Raw genomic sequence first — 19,072 nt, forward strand, 5'->3', positions numbered from 1 at the left:
CGCCTTGGAAGCCAGCAGTGAGGGATTCTCAACCTGGTCAGATAAGCCCAGTGTACAAAAGGTATATGCTCACTCCATTCCGGATTTGGTTTTTTTCCTTTGGAACAGGTCGTGGTGGCCGGGTTGGAACCCACGGGGGCACCCTGTCGTCATACATTGTGAAGAACATTGCTTTGGACAAAACCGATGACAGCAATCCCCGGGAAGCCATTTTGCGGCACGCCAAAGCAGCCGAGGACAACCCATATTGGGTTTCTCCAGCATACTCCAAGTAAGGAAACAGCCTTTTAAAATAGAAAATGTATTATGTTTAATGAATTGGGAAGAACGTAACAATGGCTGCTTTGAGGTTCTAGTTTCTCCATATCTTTTTTATTCCTAAGCATGAAAAATGGCCAGGTACTCATGGTCCTGAAACCTAGGCATTTGTTTGTATCTGAGGACTCTAAACGGTAAATGTTTTAACCAGGCCGGTTCCATTAGATCTATAGCCTAGCATAAACCCATTATGTGAAACCCATTCTACCTGTGATAAAAAAAAAGAAAGAAAGAAAATCACTGCCTGTCTGCATTATCTTAGTTAGGGAGGGTTAAAAGCAAATGAAAGGAAACAGTTTGTAGAATCTATTATTGAGGATTAACTTTTATTTGTAGAGCTGTGTTTGTAAGTAACACTTAAACATAGGCAGAGTAGAGCCTGCCTGCTCATATTCCCTCAAATAGCTTCGCATGTGTGAACATGTAGTGGTTCTTAAAGCCACTAAACCAGCTACATTTATACTAAAGAACAGTAATATTGTAGAATTTTGGGGTTTTAAGTTTTTATTGTAAACTAACGCTAGACTCACAGAAAAATCGTAAAAGCAATGCAGAGAGTTCATGTATACTCTTCACCCAACTTCCCCTGATGTTAACACCTTCCATGGCCATAGTACAATTAATTGGCAACACCATGAAATTAACATGGGTATAGTACTGTTAACTGAGCTACAGACCTTATGTGATTTCCCCAGTTTTTCCACTAATATCCTTTCTGTCTTCTACAGTCCTATCTAGGATCCCACGTTGCATTTAGCTGTTACTTTTCCTTTGTCTCCTCCAGTCATAACAGTTTCTCAGTCTTTCTCATCTTTCATGACCTTGATGCTTTCAACGAACACTGGTTTGTTATTTTGTACACTTTCTCTCAGTTTGTGTTTGTCTGATATTTTCTCATGATTGGAATAAAACTATGCATTTTTGACAAAAGTAACACAGGAGTGATGTTATATCCTTCTCAGTGCATCACATCAGGGGCTTCGTGTCCCTCAGTCTGATGACTGGTGATGATAACTTTGATCACTTGGTTAAGGTGATGTCTGCCAAGTTTCTCCACTGTCAAGTTACTGTCATTCCATTTTGAGTTAGTAACTTGCTTGGGAGTAATATTTTAAGACTAGGCAAATCCTGTCTCTCAGACTTTCGCTCCCTCGTTTTATCATGCATGGATAGATTTGCCTGCAGCAGTTACTACTGTGGTGTTTCCCTAGTGGTGTTTTCTATTTCCCTCTTTTTTTTGTACATTTATTACTTGGACTTCTACTAAAAGGAAGAATTGCTCCTCTCACATTTCTTTATTTTTCAAGTTTTTAAATATAAGTGTGGACTTTAAAATACTTTATTCTGTGGGTTAAAATCCAATATTATCATTATTTAGTTTGTTGCTCACATTGTTCCAGTTTTGGCCAATAGAATCTCCTTCAGAATGGCTCCTTTATTCTTTCAACAAGGTGTGTTTTTTTTGGTTTGTTAGTTTGTTTGTTTTTTAGCACGTCCTTATTTTCTGGCACCACAAAATGTTCCAGGCTCATCTTTTTTGTTTTTGTTTTTGTTTTGCCACAGTCCTAGAATCAACCACTTCTCCAAGGAGCCCTGGCTCCTTTTTGTTGGAGAATGATGTTTAGAAACCAAGAGGTTGGTGCTAGATGTGCTCATTGCTACTAAAATGTCATTGTTTCTAGGTCCTGTCAGCCAGCAAACCTCAGAAATATATGTTTGTATACTAACCTACACATACACACACTATTATTTCTCTATGTACCTATCTGTATGTATATTTTAAATATAATATACGAGTTTAAACTGATGCCCCTGGTTTCAATCCTGTACCACAGGGTTCATTTAACCTTTTCCCTTTGCGTATTTGTAACTTCTTTCTCCAATAGTGAGAAACCCAGCTCATATTATCTACAGTATATTTACTTACTTGTTCAATTCTAGTCTACACCTAAAATCGTTTTAGAATTGCTAACCGCCACCCACCCATAAGAAACACTTTTCCTAACTAAATTACAGCATTTGTGTGCAGTTCTTCTTGTCTTTTTTATCCTTACAGTGTCTAGTCAAGTTACTTAGCTCTTTTCTTCTCCACTCCCATCAGTGTGGTTATGTTATTCATTTGAAAATGAAGTTAGGCTTATTTTTAGTGTTTATATTCCTTTATATTTTTAGGGTGTGGGTAGGGTATATGAACTGTTACTGTGGTGCTAGGGGTCAGAACTTTAAAAGAGATATACTCAGGGAAGTGTCACTCCCTCTTCGTCCCTGCGCCCCCATTCCAATACCCTTGCTTCTTTCAGTCCTTTTCCCACTCACCCCTATAGGTAACCACTCTGTTTTATCTTCTTTTGCACAAATGTGCAGATCTGTATTCTCTTATATTCCCCTCCTTTCTTACATGAAGGTTAGCATGGTATAATTAGTCTTTTGAGTTTTGTTTTTTTTCGCTTAGCAGTATGCCCTGGAAATCACTCTCCACCAGTTCGTAGAGCTCATTCTCATTCTTTTACACAGCTGTATAGTGCTCCGCTGCTTGGATGTACCATGGCTTATTCCACCATTCTCCTACATATGGGTATTTAGATTGCACCCAGTATTTTGCAATTACTAACACAGTAAATAAATTTGTGTATGTGTATTTTTGTATTGTTGGAAGCATATTCAGCTTTTCTCTTGATGTTTTTATGTATCGCTAAAGTTTTCTCTTCAATTATGAGAAAGCTGGACTCTGATTACTTTTCAAAACATTTATATGCCAGAAGAAAACCAACTTTATAAACCAGCTCAGCTTACATGTTATACTGATATTGATCCTCTCTCTGCTGATCATTATGAGCTACTTTGCCTAAAAGTAAAGCACACTGTCTTAGCTTGGGTTCCTTAAAAGCAGACTCTTACAAAGATGATTTAAGCCAAGAAAGTGCACAATATTAAATAAAGTTCCAAGGAGGGTCACTTTGGCTTAGTCCCACAAGGTGATCCTGGAGACCCTGGTCAGAGCACACAGTAACTGGAGTATTACACTCCAACATCTGTTGGTCCTTGGTGATGGCTAGAGATGGGACCAGGGGAGACATTTCAGGCAGTTCCAGCTGTCCTGGGCTTTAGCAACCTGCCGGCAGCCCTCGGACAGAGAGAGGTCGGTGCTGCTGCTGCGAGTGAAAGCACCCTGCAGAAAAATGCTAAAGGGATTTGAGGGCCCCTGGTGGGGAGCACCGCACCCTTTGCTATATGTGTTGTGGCAGAACAGACTTTATTTACTGTGTAACGTCAGTGGTGGATGTTTGCAACATGTATTAATAACCAGACAGTACAGATGGAACATCTCTGAACAAGTAGTTGGATAATATTACAGCAGCTAAGAGGGTCATATCAAGGCTGGCCAGCTAAACAGTTTGCATGTAGCCTTCATTTGTGTAGAATCTGTGTGTGTATAAGCTAATATATGTCAGCACATCCTTGGCACTCAGATACGCTTATGGATTATGCCTCTGACACGTCTGTTTTTAATGGAGTAGTTATTTTCTATTATTATTAGGGATCTTTTTATACTTCAGAAAACTTGTTTATAAGCATACCAAAAATTAGCTGAGGAAAGAAGAGTAAACAGAGCCATGGTTTAAAATTTGCCAAACATACTATGTAGCATTTTGATAGCAAACTGCTCCAAATAGACGTGTGTTTGTTTGTACACAAAGTAAATCATTGAGGTGTCTCCACAAATATTGAAATAATACTGTTTGCTGATTGATATTAGCAATATGTAATTCACAGAAAGGTGTCAGAATTACCACTGAAGAAAATGAGACACTGAGAAGGTAACTTTTAGAACCTGCTGGATTGCAAGTTATTGCTAGAACCCAAACCAGGAACCTGGCCTTAGAACTTCCAGGTTATTGTTCTAACTTCTAACAACTAATTATCTTGATAACAAGATTTTCATGTCTGAGATTTTAAGTAATACGTGCACACAATTTTTAAAAAATCCAGCAATGCTAAAGCATAGACGATGGAAATTTGAAAGCCTCCCTTTCACTTTAACCCCCAGTTCCTTTGTTCTACCACTTCGAGATACCCACTGCCGACAGGTTCTTGTATTTCCTGCCAGAGAGAGTCCATGTACAAATGAGCAGATGTGTGTAGAAACATTTATTGTTTAAAAACATAACATGTTTTCCAAGCTGGTCTTTGTTTTTGATTGTTGGTTGGTTTTTTGCTTTATGTATTACTTGGGAGATTGGACTAGACCCGTTCATACATACCTAGCTCATGGTGTATACTTTCTTGATATTTTCCATTGTGTGATATATTATGCTTTTCTAAAACAGTACAGTATTGAAGGACGTTTGCATTGCTTTCAGTCTGTTGTTATTATAAACAATACTGAAATTAATATCTTTGGACTGCTTGACGACATATGCAAAACTTCGAGAAATAGAATTGCCAAATCAAAAGATATTTGCATTTTAAATTTGTATAGATGGTGCCCAGATTTCTTCCAAAGAGACTTTTTTCTTTTTTTTTTTTTTTTTTAATGTATTTATTTATTTATCTATGGCTGCGTTGGGTCTCCACTGCCGCACACAGGCTCTCTCCAGTTGTGGCGAGCGGGCTGTAGAGCGCAGGCTCAGCAGCTGCGGCACACGGGCTCAGCTGCTCCACGGCATGCGGGATCCTCCCGGACCAGGGCACGAACCCGTGTCCCCTGCATTGTCAGGCAGACTCCCAACCACTGCGCCACCAGGGAAGTCCCCAAAGAGACTTTTTAACCAACTTATTCAATGTATCAGAGCTTCCTTCCCCTCATCCTTCTATCTTTGTCAATCTGGTAGGTGAAACCTTGTATTCCATCGTAGTTTACACTTTCATTAAAAATTTTCTAGGCATCTTTTCATATGTTAAAAGCCTCTTCTTCCTGTGAACTTTCTATTTATGTCTTTTGCCCTTTTGTCTATTGGTTGATTGGTTCTCTTACTGTTTTGTCAGAGTTCTTTATATTAAGGAGCTTAACCCTTTGTATGTCACGTATTGCAAATATTCCTACTAGTCAGTCATTTTTTAAAAAAATAAATGTATTTATTTATTTTTGGCTGCATTGGGTCTTCGTTGCTGAGCCCGGGCTTTCTCTAGTTGCGGCGAGTGGGGGCTACTCTTCATTGCAGTGTGCAGGCTTCTCATTGTGGTGGCTTCTCTTGTTGCAGAGCACGGGCTCTAGGTGCACGGGCTTCAGTAGTTGTGGCATGTGGGCTCAGTAGCCATGGCTCGCAGGCTCTAGAGTGCAGGCTCAGTAGTTGTGGCGCACAGACTTAGTTGCTCCGTGGCCTGTCGGATCTTCCCGGACCAGGGCTCGAACCCATGTCCCCTGCACTGGCAGGTGGATTCTTAACCACTGCACCACCAGGGAAGTCCCGTCAGTCATTTTTATTTCTACTGTGCTTATGCCATTTTTTCCCCCATGTGAAAAAAATTTATTTTAATGTGGTCAGATTTAGAGGGGTTTACAGGCATAAAATTATATCATATGCAAATAATTATAAATTCACCTCCTCTTTTCCAATTTTTATACCTGCTATTTCTTTATCTTATCTAATCGTACTGACTGGTACTGCCAGAACAATATTAAATGGTAACAGTGATAGTGCACATCCTTTTCTCACTTTGAACTTGAACAGGATTCGGTTAAAACATATGTAATTGCCCTTTCTATAGAAGAAATAAAAGCCAAATATCGGCAATTTCATATCGTTCAGTTTAATGGTGTTTCTCCGTAAAGCATGACAGCTTTTGAAAACACACACATACAAGATGTTAAAGAAGAATTCATCTCTTTTTATTTTATTTATTCATTCAACAAACATTTATTGAACACCTACAGTGGGTCAGGTACTAAGTTGTGGTTTATGGAGCTTATATTCTAGTGGACAGAGAGAGACAATAAGTAAATCTATAAGTGTTAGATGGTAGCAAGTGCAGTGAAGAAAAATAAAATAGGGATAAGGGGACATAGAGTAATCAGGGAGAAAGAGGGGTGCTATTTTTAGATATGGTGATCAGGATAGAACCTCTGCTAAAGTGATCTTTGACTTGAATGAAATGAGGGAATGAGCTGTGCAGATATCCAAGGGAAGAGCATCCTCTACGAAGAAAACACTGTACAAAAATGAGAGGCATGTTCATCTGAAATAGATGCTGAATTTTATTGAATTCCTTTGTTGTGTCTCTGTGTATTTCTGCTTTATTTTTGTTTTGTTTTGTTTTTGGCTGCACCTCGTGGCTTGGCTTGCAGGATCTTAGTTCCCTGACCAAGGGGCCAAGGATCGAACCCATGTCCCCTGCAGTGGAAGCTCGGAGTCCTAACCACTGGACTGCCAGGGAATTCCCTCTGGATTTCTACTTTGATCAATGAACATGATTATATTATAAAATTCTAGTATTGAATCATCCTCACTTCTTTGGTATGACCCTCACGTGCTTATGGTTTGTTCTTTGTCAGGTGTTAGGCTGCCTTCATAAAAATTTTGTATGCTTTCCTTTTCTGTATGTACTCTCAAACTGTTTTGAATACCATTAAATCTACTTTGTAAAAATTTGATAGAGTTTACCCGTAAAACTGTCGAAGCCTGGTGCTTTTGTGGAGGGGAGGGTGAGTAGTAATTCCTTAATTTTTCTCTTTCTTTTCCATCCCCTCATGGTAAATAGACTATCTGGATATTCTGACTCTTCTGAGTCTGCTTGGTAATTAATATTTTCTTGGAAAAAAATTCCAGATTTTCAACCTTCTTTAACTAGAATTAATTGAAGCAGAAATTGGTTTTGTTCATTGGTTTCTGTTACCTAATGACATTTTCCTGCATTGTAGGTGGTTTAGTTATATCTACAATTGAATAATATGCTAGTTTAATAGTAGCTCTGCAAAATGGGTAGAACAGGTATTGTCGTATCCTTACCTTACATGTGAGGAGACTGAAACTTAGAGACTTGCAATTCACAGTGATTGCAATTAGAATTAGACTTCATTTCTCTTGATCCCTAATTTAATGAGCTTTTCAGAGGACTGTGATCTCTCTTAATATACACCTTTCTACTGCTGCATTTTGCTCCCATGTCTTTCCTTCCACTCAGTTTTGTCACCTTACATTTACTGCACACTAAGTTCACGGCACTGTCTGTGGCATGTGATTTGTTAGCCAGAATTGCAGTGCAGTTTCTCCTGTGTTCACCTGCTACAGTATACTGTTTACTGCCAAGTGGCAGTGTTTGAAGGGAAGCTAATATTCAAAAGGATCTTTTCATAAAGGTCACTGTAATCGAGAACGTGTGTCTGGTTGTTTTTCTTCCCTGCAGTTGACTTGTGTCAGTGATGAAATGAAGATTTACTGTATCTTGCTTTATCACAGGAAAGCACAACTAGGTATTACACAAATCTGCCTGCTTGCACATGACACTCACCTTTATTCTCCAGTGATGAGAACAAAGAGTCTTTTAACACTTTACCTTTATTGTTGAGTATTTAAGTTTCATTCCTGGCACTCAGAATGTAACAACCATGAAAGTTTTAAAACACAGCAGGATCACAGAGGACTCTTGTTTAGCTATACATGGGAAGATTCAATTACAGTTTCTTGTCAAAAGATGTTGCTGGAGGGAGGGGAAAGGAGCCGACTGGGGAGTGGGCAGGGTAAAGATCCAGAATGCTATTAGCTTACACATCAACAGGGATAGTTGTGTGTGGGAACCTGAACCCTGGCCAGTAGCCAGACAGCCTGACAGTTCTGTCAGCCATGGTCACTTTCCTTGCCAGATAAGCTGCCATTATTGCTGGTTCAGTCAATTTAATTTTCAGTGTGCGTGTCTTGTCTGATACGGGATACGTGGATATGTGTGTATATGCATTAAAATATCATTCCCATCTATAAAGGATACGTTTAAGTCATGTTGAGTTACTAGGCAATATTTAAAGAGATCACTCTTTGAGTGAGTAAAGATTTATATATTATTTGTGCCAGGAAGAGACATAAACCCACAGAGGAAAATATTACTTTTTTTTGTGAGTTATGGTTACATGACTGATATCACTGACCACCGTATTCCTATGTAAGGGCCAGTGTTTCTCAAAGTGATTTTGTGGACTGTCTGTGTCAGAGTTGAGGGTAAGAGTGGAAAAGTTAAGAATTCAGATTTCTAGACGTCACCCCAGGCTCATCTAGACTGAGAGATTGGGGCTGGGAATCTGCATCTTAACAGGTTCTCCAGGTGATTGTTTTGCACACTAAAGTCTGGTAATAATAAAAAAAAGTAATTATTTAAAACAAAGTACAAGTGATTAGCCCTTCTGAAAATTCAAATATATGGAATAGATTATTTTGATGATAGAGATTCATACTGAAGATAGCTCATTTACATAGAAGAGTATTTCCCCCAGGGTTTTTAAAAAAACAGCAAGCTGCTATGTTGTATTTAAGATGCAAATTATTTGATCAAATATATTCCACATACAACTTTTGAAAATATGAAGTGAGGAACACCTGATAGCCAAAAAGCAAGGTATATGGTAATAATGACACTTTTATATGGTCATGTAAAAACTTTATATATTATTCATTTAATCCTCACAACAGTCCTAGGAGGAAAGTGGTATTATTGCTCCAATTTTACGTATGAGGAAATTGAGGCTTTTAACTTGACCAAAGCCATACAGATAGCAAGAGGCAGAATTGGGACTTGAACACAGGTGGTCTGGCTTCAAAGTCAAGCTTCTGCTTTTGACTACTACAGTGTACTGCTTCTCATCACAATGCAACTGATAATAGTTCTTGGAAAAGCTGAATAATAGTGAAGCCGAAAAGACTATTGTATGGCATAGTGGAAGAATGCTAGACTAAGAATCAGAAGTCCTGGGGTTTAATTCCTGCTCTGAGACTCACTTACCTTCACTGAGACTATTTCGCCATCTATGAAGTAAGAGAGTAGAGTTACACTAATGCCCAGCTTTCATATGTGTTTTTGAGTAGAAATTGTGGCACACCGTTATATGTTTCCTAAATGTGAGCTTAGAGAGGGCATTCTGACGTTACCTGGGCTGCCTCAGGCCTGTGTGCTCTTCAAAGATTTAATCATTCTAACTTGTTTACCCACTTACTGATAAAGTAGCTAATGGTGATTTTAGAGGGTTCCTTTTGTTTTTCCCTCTTTTTCTTTTTTTTTCCCCCCCAGTTTCCACAGGTTTCATGTATGTCCCTTTCTCCACCCTCACCCAGTCTTTGAACTCTCACACAAGCATAATGAGTTAATATGTCCTACTTAATGAGTCTGAGATGTTTTTTAGCTATTTTTAGCTATTTTCCAAAATATTATGTGTTCACTTCCTGAAGAAGATAGAACATTCTTTATCTAGAAATATCTTGTTGCCTCTCATCTTCTTATGCATCCCTAATATTTTTTATGTATAACTGAATCACTTTGCTGTACGCCTGAAACTAACACAACATTGTTAATCAACTATGCTCCAATATAAAATAAAAATTAAAAATAAGTAAATAAATAGATAAACAAATAAAAATTATCTTTGATTAGCTCTTCACCAGAAAGAAGGGACCATTTCAAGTGGAACCTTTTGGTCAAGCCTTTATTTAATCTTAATAATTCTGCAATTGTGACGACTGGGTCAGAGTTCATCTGGGCCGTATTCATTCTAAGAGGGTTAACAAGTGTGTCAGATTGTCAAGTCACGGCTATAATTGACTTTGGCTTTGAGGTTTTCCTTCATAATAAACAATGGGCTCTGAGCCAAAAAAGCTTGTGGTTGGTTGATAGTCACATACTGATGATTAAGTAAGTATTACAAGTGATTTCCCCTCATACTCATTCTGTTACCCTGGAGCTCACTTTCTGCTTTTTGAATGAATCATATCAGGAGAATATCCATAACTAAAAAGAATTTGACCTGTGGACTTCCCATTGCAGCCAAAGACATTTTGAGGCTTCTCTCTGGCCTGAGCATTCAAGGAGTGTAGAAAGCCTAGGTTAGAGCTTAGAAGAGAAAGGACAGCCTTTGAATCTTTGAAAAGACACTTTGAATCTCTTACACAAACATTGTATCCAAAAAATGCCCTTCGAAAAGACTACAGAGGGAATTTTTATTCATTACTGACTGCTCTATGCAAAATTCCTCTGGATGGAAACGTTGAAGGTGGGACTCCGTTTCTGTTGGGCTTCTGTCATTTTTTTGTAACACACAGTTGCTGGAAAAGACTCCCTTTGTACAAATAACTTTGAGAATTCAGTTTAAAAAATGTTCCAAGGGGGAAATTAATCAGCACAAAGTATCAGCTATTCAGAATGTATAGATTTGAGAAAGACATTTGCTTAAGCTTTTATATGTACTTCATGAAATATTAACGATTAGCAAATGCAGAGTTTACTGAAGCTAAAACAAAAAACCCATCAGCCCTCCTCTGATTAGTTTATTTAATGGTTAGCAGTAAATAACTATGTTGCTATCTAATCTGCTCTCCTTGGTAACTCTAGTAAACAAGATGACATATATAGTCAAGTGAAAAATGTTTACTATTTGCCAAGTGAGTTAATCAAACTGGAAGATACAAGTTTCACATCAGCCTTCTGTAAGCTTAAGTTTTCAGTTAACACTTAGAAAAATGAGTAAATGTAGACAGTAAATCAATGAAATAAATAGTCTGGATAAAGCTGATTTCAATAAGGTGGATACTTTAATGGTTCTCAACGAGGCTTACCTTATCCCCATTAACCTGTTGAGCACACACAGTGCTTTGGCTTAATGGAATGTTCCCCTTATCTTCTTTTTCTTCAGGTCAGTCCCTTTGTAGGCTTTCGTTTTGGGCAACTGAGGTAAGTCTGCCATGAGGTTGTAAATTTGAGTTGACAACTTCCTGTCTCTTGAGAAAGGAGGTAATAGAATTACGCAGGAACTGCTTAAATAGGAGGAGACAGGGAATGGCTGGTAATGGAAATGCTTTCTTGAAGCAGTAGAATATATTTTTTGTACATTATTTATTTATATGTGTATTTCTTGAGTTACTGCCATGTCTTCAGTGCCCATTTGGTTTGGTTTGTTCTACTTTTCCTCATGGAAGCACCCAAAAGAGTCTATGTTAAGATCAGTGTATAAATTCCATTTCTTCAAGCAGCCCAGAAAGGAATACATTTTATGTTGCCAGTGACAAGGTTAGAAGGGGCTTAGAGGGTTTTGTTGTTTATTTGTTGGTTTTCTATGGGTTTTAAAAGTAGGAATTTCTGGACCAGCTTTTAAGTGCTCTCAAAACATTTTATCTTTTTGTATGTGTCATTTTGCTCTTGCTTGACATTGTTGATTTATTTTTATAGTAGTTTTCTATGTCAAGGGCAAATTAGGCCACCCCCAAGGAAGAAGTCTCCTGGTTCTGTTCCTAACTCTGCTGGAACTTGCCTAATCATCTCTGTTCTTCATTGTCTTGAAAAGTGGTAACTAAAGAAGTCTGTTTTAAATGCCCTAAATAATCCTGAACTGATTTTATTTTTTTGGTCTTCCTCATATATGGATTTCCAAAAAATCTCAAAAGAAAAACTGCTGGAAATAAATTTAAAGATAAAAATTGCTGACAAGAAAGAATAGCTACAAATTTTAAAGCTGTAATTCTCTCACTTTGCTTCTATAAAACACTGGCATTCCCTAGACTAGACAGAGATATTCATTGTGCTAAAGTCAAATAATATTTTTTGAAGAACCTGGTCTTTATTCAGCAGACAACATACAGCTCTTATGGAAGGTGCTGAACTATGCTGTAAGGATGTTGGTTTTGGGGGCAGGATGGAGTGGAATGAGGGAAACTTCCTTCCGTGGGCCACGTCTCCCTTCACCTCCCCATGCCATACTCCTCTGAGAATGAAAGACTGCTCCTTAAAGGGTGGCCCTGTGAGAGTGAAACCTCAGGCTTCATTCCTTCACCAAGCCTTTAGTAGCACCATACAGGGCCAGCTTCTCTAGATGTGAAGAATATTTTCCTGCAGTTGGAGGAAGCTCATCCTGTGTAAAAGTTTATGTTAAGAAGACAGATTCTTACTGCACAGTCTGGTTTCGGCGCCCTGCTTTCAGAGCCTTTCTTTCCCAAGCATGGGGAGGCATGGAACTGCCAGCAGACGCTGCTCACAGTGTGCTCTACCAGCCAGTGCCGACGAGATAAGCTTAGAAAATTTTATAGCAATTTGATATATTTATTGAATCTAATAAAAATTTTGGATCTGTATTTTGTAGTCTTTTAATTTTTCTAGAAATATTTATCTGCAAGTGGTGGGAAATTAGAAAACAAAGTCTGGCCTTGCACCACAGATGGTTTGAGAAGCACTGCTTTAGGCAGGGCCCCAAGTTGGAGGCTAAGGCCCTTTCCAAGGTGCCCCCTTTTTTGTCCCAGGAAGGGGGTTCATTCTTCCTTATTCTCAAGTTCAGGAGCCTACTCTTCTGTCTTTTTAATTTTGGTAAAATACACATAACATAAAATTTACCATCTTAACCATTATTAAGTGTACATTTCGGTGGTGTTAAATACATTCACGTTGTTGTGCCATCTCCAGAACCCTTTTCATCTGCAAAACTGAAATTCTATACCCACTAAATAACCACTCTCCACTTTAATCTGTTGATTTCGTCTTTTGATGTACAGTTTTTAATTCTGATGCAGTCCAGTTTACCTAATTTTGTTGTTGCCTGTGCTTTTGGTGTCATGTCAAAAAAATCATGGCCAAATCCAATGTCATAAAACTTTCCCCTATGTTTTCTTCTAAGAGTTTTATAGTTTTTTCTCTTAGGTTTGGGTCTTTGATCCATGCTGATTTCATTTTTGTATATAGTGTAAGGTAAGGGTCCAGTTTCATCGCATATGGATATACAATTTCCCCAACATTATTTGTTGAAAGGAGCCTAGTTCTTACACTCAGTTATTATCTACCTGGGCAGCGAAATGAAAGGAAAAGTGGTATGCAAGCATTGCTGGGAAAATTTGGACACTGATTTATGCCTTGATTTTGGCAGTTTGGGGAAGGGGAGCATGACTGTTGAATGCTAAGTGGAACATGAAAGCTAAGTGTCGTGATTCGATGTTGTGTATACATAATATGGCTATTTTGCTGACGACATTTTTATTAGTTCAAAAGTGGAATTTAAAATAAATTCATGGAGTTTCACAAAGGAGACCATTCAACCTTCCAAACAAGTTGCTATCCCTTAAGTTAAAATACCTGGAGAGGAAAAGGAAAGTGTCATGGTCTGGTAATTGAAAGTGACAGTCGAAGTGACCCTGGTATGAACATTTTCTCAGTGAATTTTGCTGAGTTCAGTGCTCGGGGCGGGGGAGGTTACCTCCTTTGAAAAACTAATCTCTTTCTTTTCATTTTGCCTTGGCCTCTAGGAAATTTAGTGCTAAGTTTTATGCTCAGTTACATACCTTTTTGTTCTTTTGTTCTTGACCTTCGACTCATTTTTTTGTTTTGACTTTCTTTATAAGTTAGTTACAATAAAGTACAAAATGCAGCCATTTCAAGTCTTGACAAATGTATACACCTGTGTAATCACCACTTCAATCAAGATTATAGAATGTCTCCGTTCCCCCAAAATGTTCTCCCATGCCTCTTTGCCATCATTACTCCCTTTCTGCCCCTTGTTAAATAGTTCCATTGATTCTGTGCCCTTCAATGTTAGCCACCAACCTACTAAAAATACTTCTGGAAGTAGGTGGATTATTTAAAAAAGTGACTACATAAATGAAATAGCCTTTTCAAGCTCTAGGTTTTCTTCCCGTGACCTGTCATTCAGTTTCCTTTTTTATATCCAAAAAAAGCAGCACTGCAACTTCTTAAGTACTTAAGTCTCATTGCAGCTAACATTGATGAGCTATGAAGCATTGCCAGGTATCTTTAGAAGATCATGTTATTTTTATTCCCTTAGAAATTAAGTAGCTAATTCTAAGGACTGTTTTTTTAAACTTCCGACACATTTTATTACAAAATAGGTAGAAGAACATTATCTCAGAATAAAGGACAGCCATTTAACTTAAACACATTTTAACTCACGGTAAAATTCACAGTATTGCCTTTGGGGTTTTTGTTTTCGCAATTTTTGGAATGTATGGTTACAAACATCCTTATTACACACAGCACCGTGGATGATGCTGAACGGAAGAAACCAGGCACAAAATAGTGAACACTCTAGGCATCATACAGAGACAGGACAAACACGGGTGGGGCTGATCTATGTGGCCAGAAGTCAGGATATGGTTACGCTGGGTCTGGGGTTAGTAACTGGAAGGGAGTATGAGGGGCTTCGGAGGTGTTCGTCATACTCTTGTTTCTTCATCTGCGTGTTGGTTTCATGACATGTCCAGTTTGTGAAGATCCAGAAAACAGTACATTTATGAAATATGCACTTTTCTATTTGTATTATACTTGAATTAATGTTAAAACATACACTTCATCATTATCTACCCTGGGGCTTTAGTCCTTTGGGACCCACTAATCAGGTTCAACCTCCACATTTGGTAGAGGAGGAAACTAAACCCCTGAGAGGGGAAACACCTGTTCCAGGTGACAGAGCAAGTCAGTGGCCAAACTGGGAATGAATCCTCCGCCTGAGGCTTAGATCAGGGACTACTTACAGCTTCAGGCTTCCAAAGGATTTTTTAAACCAGACAAATTTGTTCCTGTACAGGTTTGTCTATACCCAAGGGCTCGACATCTTTGCCAGAAGGCGAAATATGTCATGAGCACCAGTTGCCTTGTTGTAGCATCTTAGAAAGCCAGTGGCCTGCTTTCTAGTAATTCAGCAACTCATGACCTATGAAAATCTGCAGCTGGTTTTGGAAATGTTAGGGCTATGACTTGTTTATAGATGTCATAACAGTGTCTTGAAGTGACAACAAGAAATATAACCAACTGGATTGTGTATGGGGACAGCTTGGGCTCTCTAGGCAGGTAACTGGAGAGACAGGAATTGTGACTGACTTATGCATGAGGAATTCTAGTACATGGCTTGCATCAGAACAACATCAGTGTGGAATGTGGATGGTTTATACTTCTTCCCCAGGATAATAAAGGAAGAGCAAGAAGTAATGTAAGGGTTTTTTTTTTTTTCCTTCCAGTTTTATTGAGATATAATTGACATACAGCACTGTGTAAGTTTAAGGTGTACAGCATAATTATTTGACTTACATGGATCATGAAATGATGACCGCAATAACTTTAATTAATGAACATCCATCATCTCATACAGACACAAAATTAAACAGAAAGTTTTTTCCCTTGTGATGAAAACACTTAGGATTTACTCTTAACAACTTTCAGATATAGCATAAAGCAGGGTTAATTATATTTATCATGTCGTACATTACCTCCCTAGTACTTATTTGTCTCCTAACTGGTAGTTGTTACCTTTTGACTGCCTTCCTCCAATTCCCCCTCCCTCAATCCCCGTCGCTGATAACCACAAATCTGATCTCTTTTTCTATGAAATTGTTTGTTTGTTTGTTTTGAAATACAGTTGACCTAAAACACTATGTTAGTTCCTGGTACACAACACAGAGATTTGATATTTCTATACATTTCACAGTGAGCATCGTGATAAGTCTAGTTGCTATCTGTCATCATACAAAGACATTACATAATTATCAACCCTATTCTCCACTCCATACATTTCACACCAGTGTCTCATTTGTTTTATAACTGTAAGTTTGTACCTCTTTATCTCCCTCACCTATTTCTCTCCTCCCTATACCTCCCCTCCGGCAACCACCTGTTTAGTAATATAAGGTTTTAACCCTGTTTCACTTGCCAAATAAAAGGAATTATTGACATTATTTTTACCATTCTGCAATTACCTTACTATTATGAATTGAACTCTAAATGATGATGTAAGCTAAAGTATTTCATCTTCAGATATCATGCTTTAATGTTTCCTCATAATGCAGTAGAGCTGCTTTTAAAAGGAAATCAGCAGTAGCATGACTGAAAGGGGCATAAATTATGAGGGGCATAAATTATGACCATTTGATATTTTCTTGCAATTATTTTCTGTGTGAACGATGTAAAAAGGAGTGTCATTGAACCAGGTATGTTTACAAAACACAGCAGGTCCTAATGCAAAGATTGCTTGAGGTACCGTGTGCCAGTATTACAGCAGTGATACGCAGTGATATGTCCTAAAATGCTTGTCATTTCTGTGCACTGATCTGGGTGTTTGGTGGAAGGAATGTTCATTTGTTTTGTTTTGCTGCCAGGCTCAAATTACTATATATGTTATCTATTATTTTAAACTCATTAAATAAGAAAACTGTTGACTCAGATTCTCCTGTTTGTGTACACCATAATCACGTGTACTTGGACTGCTGTACTTAAGTCTAGGAACAGCCCAGGGAGTTATAAATAAAGACTGTGTAGATTCTTGCTTGGTGACTATAGTTTGGCTCCCCCGAGCAGTACTGGTTAAACTGAGGGTGGTTAATGGATGTATGAGTTTCCACTGACTTCGATAACATTTTCATTTTATTGAAGGAAAGGACAACATACGTAGTCTGCCACAGAAGGAAGAACCTTTAAAAGAATCTGAACATAATTAAATTTCCATTATCCTTTTCTTTGCCAGAAGTTTAATGCTTATCTACTAATTGAGATATAATTGATTCCCCAAATGTGCTTCCACTTGTTGAAAGTAGCAAAGTCTAATGCACACTTGCTGACTAAATTTTTCCTCTCCTCTTTAACTTTCTTTTAGGACTCAGCCCAAAACCATGTTTGCCCAAGTTGAATCTGATGATGAGGAAGCAAAGAATGAGCCGGAATGGAAAAAACGTAAAATTTGAAGAATCTCATGTGAGAGCTGTTTGCATGAGGGGGAGGGATATTGAACAGGTTTGGGTTTTTTTTTTTTAATGAAATAAAAAGACGTTTTTATGATCAGGTTTTTGTCCTTTGTATTATTGAACCATTCAAAAGATTGGTAGCTACTCTTCAGTAAAATTCTGCTTACATTTTCTTACCTACAACTATTAAACCGTATTATAAGTAAATAAGAAACCAATTCTTAGCTTATTACCAAGTACTTTAGGTATTTGGAAACTTTATTCAACAGTGATTGGTCTTGTACAGATTGTTATAACCTTGGGGGAGGGGAAGGTACATTGAGATGTACGTCTGTCTTGAGCAATTCTAGGAGCACAATATGGAAATGGACATCAAAACGTTTAATATCTCTGTATAATTTCACAGCAGTTGTTTACATGACTAAATAATTAAGCTGAGTTCAAACTAAAAGTATTGCCAAACTAGGAAAGAATGTGTATCTGATTATCTTTCAACATCAGAAAGCAGTGATTAGGACTTAGGAAGCAGGCTTTGAAGTCAGACCGATGTGGGTTCAAATCCAGGCTCTGCTCTTTACTGTGTGGGTCACCTTGGGAGAGTTATTAAGCGTCTCTCTTCTAGACTCAGGTGATAATAGTGTAGCCTTGATAGGTCTGTCAAAAGGATAAGACATCCTTGTAAAGCGTTTAGTATAGCACCTGACACGCAGTAAATATGCACTAAATATTTGCTCTTTTAAAATAGAGCTAATGATATTGACTTTGCCTGATTTTTATCAGTATTAATTTTAAAAAGTATAGAAATGCTTTGTAAATGTAAAAGCTGTATAAGTAGAAGACATTAAAAATCATTCTGAATGGTCTTTGTGCTTTTGACTAGAAAACTAAAACAAAAGTTGGCAGTTTGTCCAAAGTAATAATGAGTCAATAGAATAAAATCCTATTTCATTCTCAAGCATGAAAAGGGCCACTTGTGTTGTGAGTAACAGTAAGAAAATCATCTTCGTGCTAAATTTGCCTTTTTCTCCCCTGACTTCACATCGACCTGGGGTAGTTTTTGCGTGTCAAATCATCTCCGCTAGACAACTCAGGTTTTTTAATACTCTTGCCTTCTGCCCTCCTGCTCTCATCTGTCCCAGTGAATTAAATAGGTATGAAAGTGAATGATGGCCCAAAATGTGTATCAGAAAGCTCCTGGTTCTACAAGCCTCACATACTACACTCCCTGACACCCTTCCCCCGAAATCTTTTTTAACAACCCCTTGAACTCACACAGATTTTTTTGCGTCTACAGTTCTGAGGTGGCAGCGGGCATTCTTCATAGATAAATCCTAAAAACCTTCATTCTTGTAAGCTATTTTCTGTCCTTTTCTTTTCCCATCCCCGTCTTCATCCCATTCCCCTTCCCTTGTCACCTAGCTTAATAGGTAAGAAGAGGAAGAACTAACATTTGCTGAGTGCCTACTATCTGATGACTACTCTTTTAAGCTCTTTACCTGCATTAGCTCATTTAATCCTCACAAAAAAACCCATGAATAGGTAAAATTGCTAAACCCACTTTATAGATGAGACAGAAGAAGTCCAGGATATCAAATAATCTGTCCGAGATTACATTTATGGAATACAGTATGAAGATACCCCAGATCCCCAGACATCAGTAGTTAAAAAGGTACTGCCCCAAATTTCCTATTCTTGTTGAAATACACTTCATCCAAAATCAATTACAGACTAATACTTTGTTCCAGCTGCTTAGGATTTGTAAATTTATTGCTTCTTGGATAAAATTAAAGCATTTCATGTTTTTTCCCGTCTTAACATAAACATTGCACCATATGGAAGTATTCGTCTTGCACAGCCAAATGTTGCAGTGGAGGGCTGGAGGGAGGAACAGAAAC

At 38.0% G+C, this 19,072-nt stretch overlaps 1 protein-coding gene across 4 annotated transcripts in view; it reads left to right on the forward strand.

The window, feature by feature from the left end:
• The window catches only part of WDR70 (WD repeat domain 70), a 310,099-nt gene extending 292,828 nt beyond the window's left edge, over window positions 1-17,271 (forward strand). For all 4 annotated transcript variants that reach the window (XM_065873371.1, XM_065873369.1, XM_065873370.1 and 1 more), the window contains 2 exons: window positions 109-271; window positions 17,090-17,271. In XM_065873371.1, coding sequence (XP_065729443.1) covers window positions 109-271; window positions 17,090-17,177 — 251 coding nt within the window. In that variant the 3' untranslated portion in view covers window positions 17,178-17,271. The remainder of the gene's footprint in view (window positions 1-108; window positions 272-17,089) is intronic.
• The last annotated feature ends 1,801 nt before the right edge of the window (window positions 17,272-19,072 follow it).

This window comes from Phocoena phocoena, chromosome 3 (assembly GCF_963924675.1).
Source record: "Phocoena phocoena chromosome 3, mPhoPho1.1, whole genome shotgun sequence".
Classification (NCBI taxonomy): Eukaryota; Metazoa; Chordata; class Mammalia; order Artiodactyla; family Phocoenidae; genus Phocoena; species Phocoena phocoena.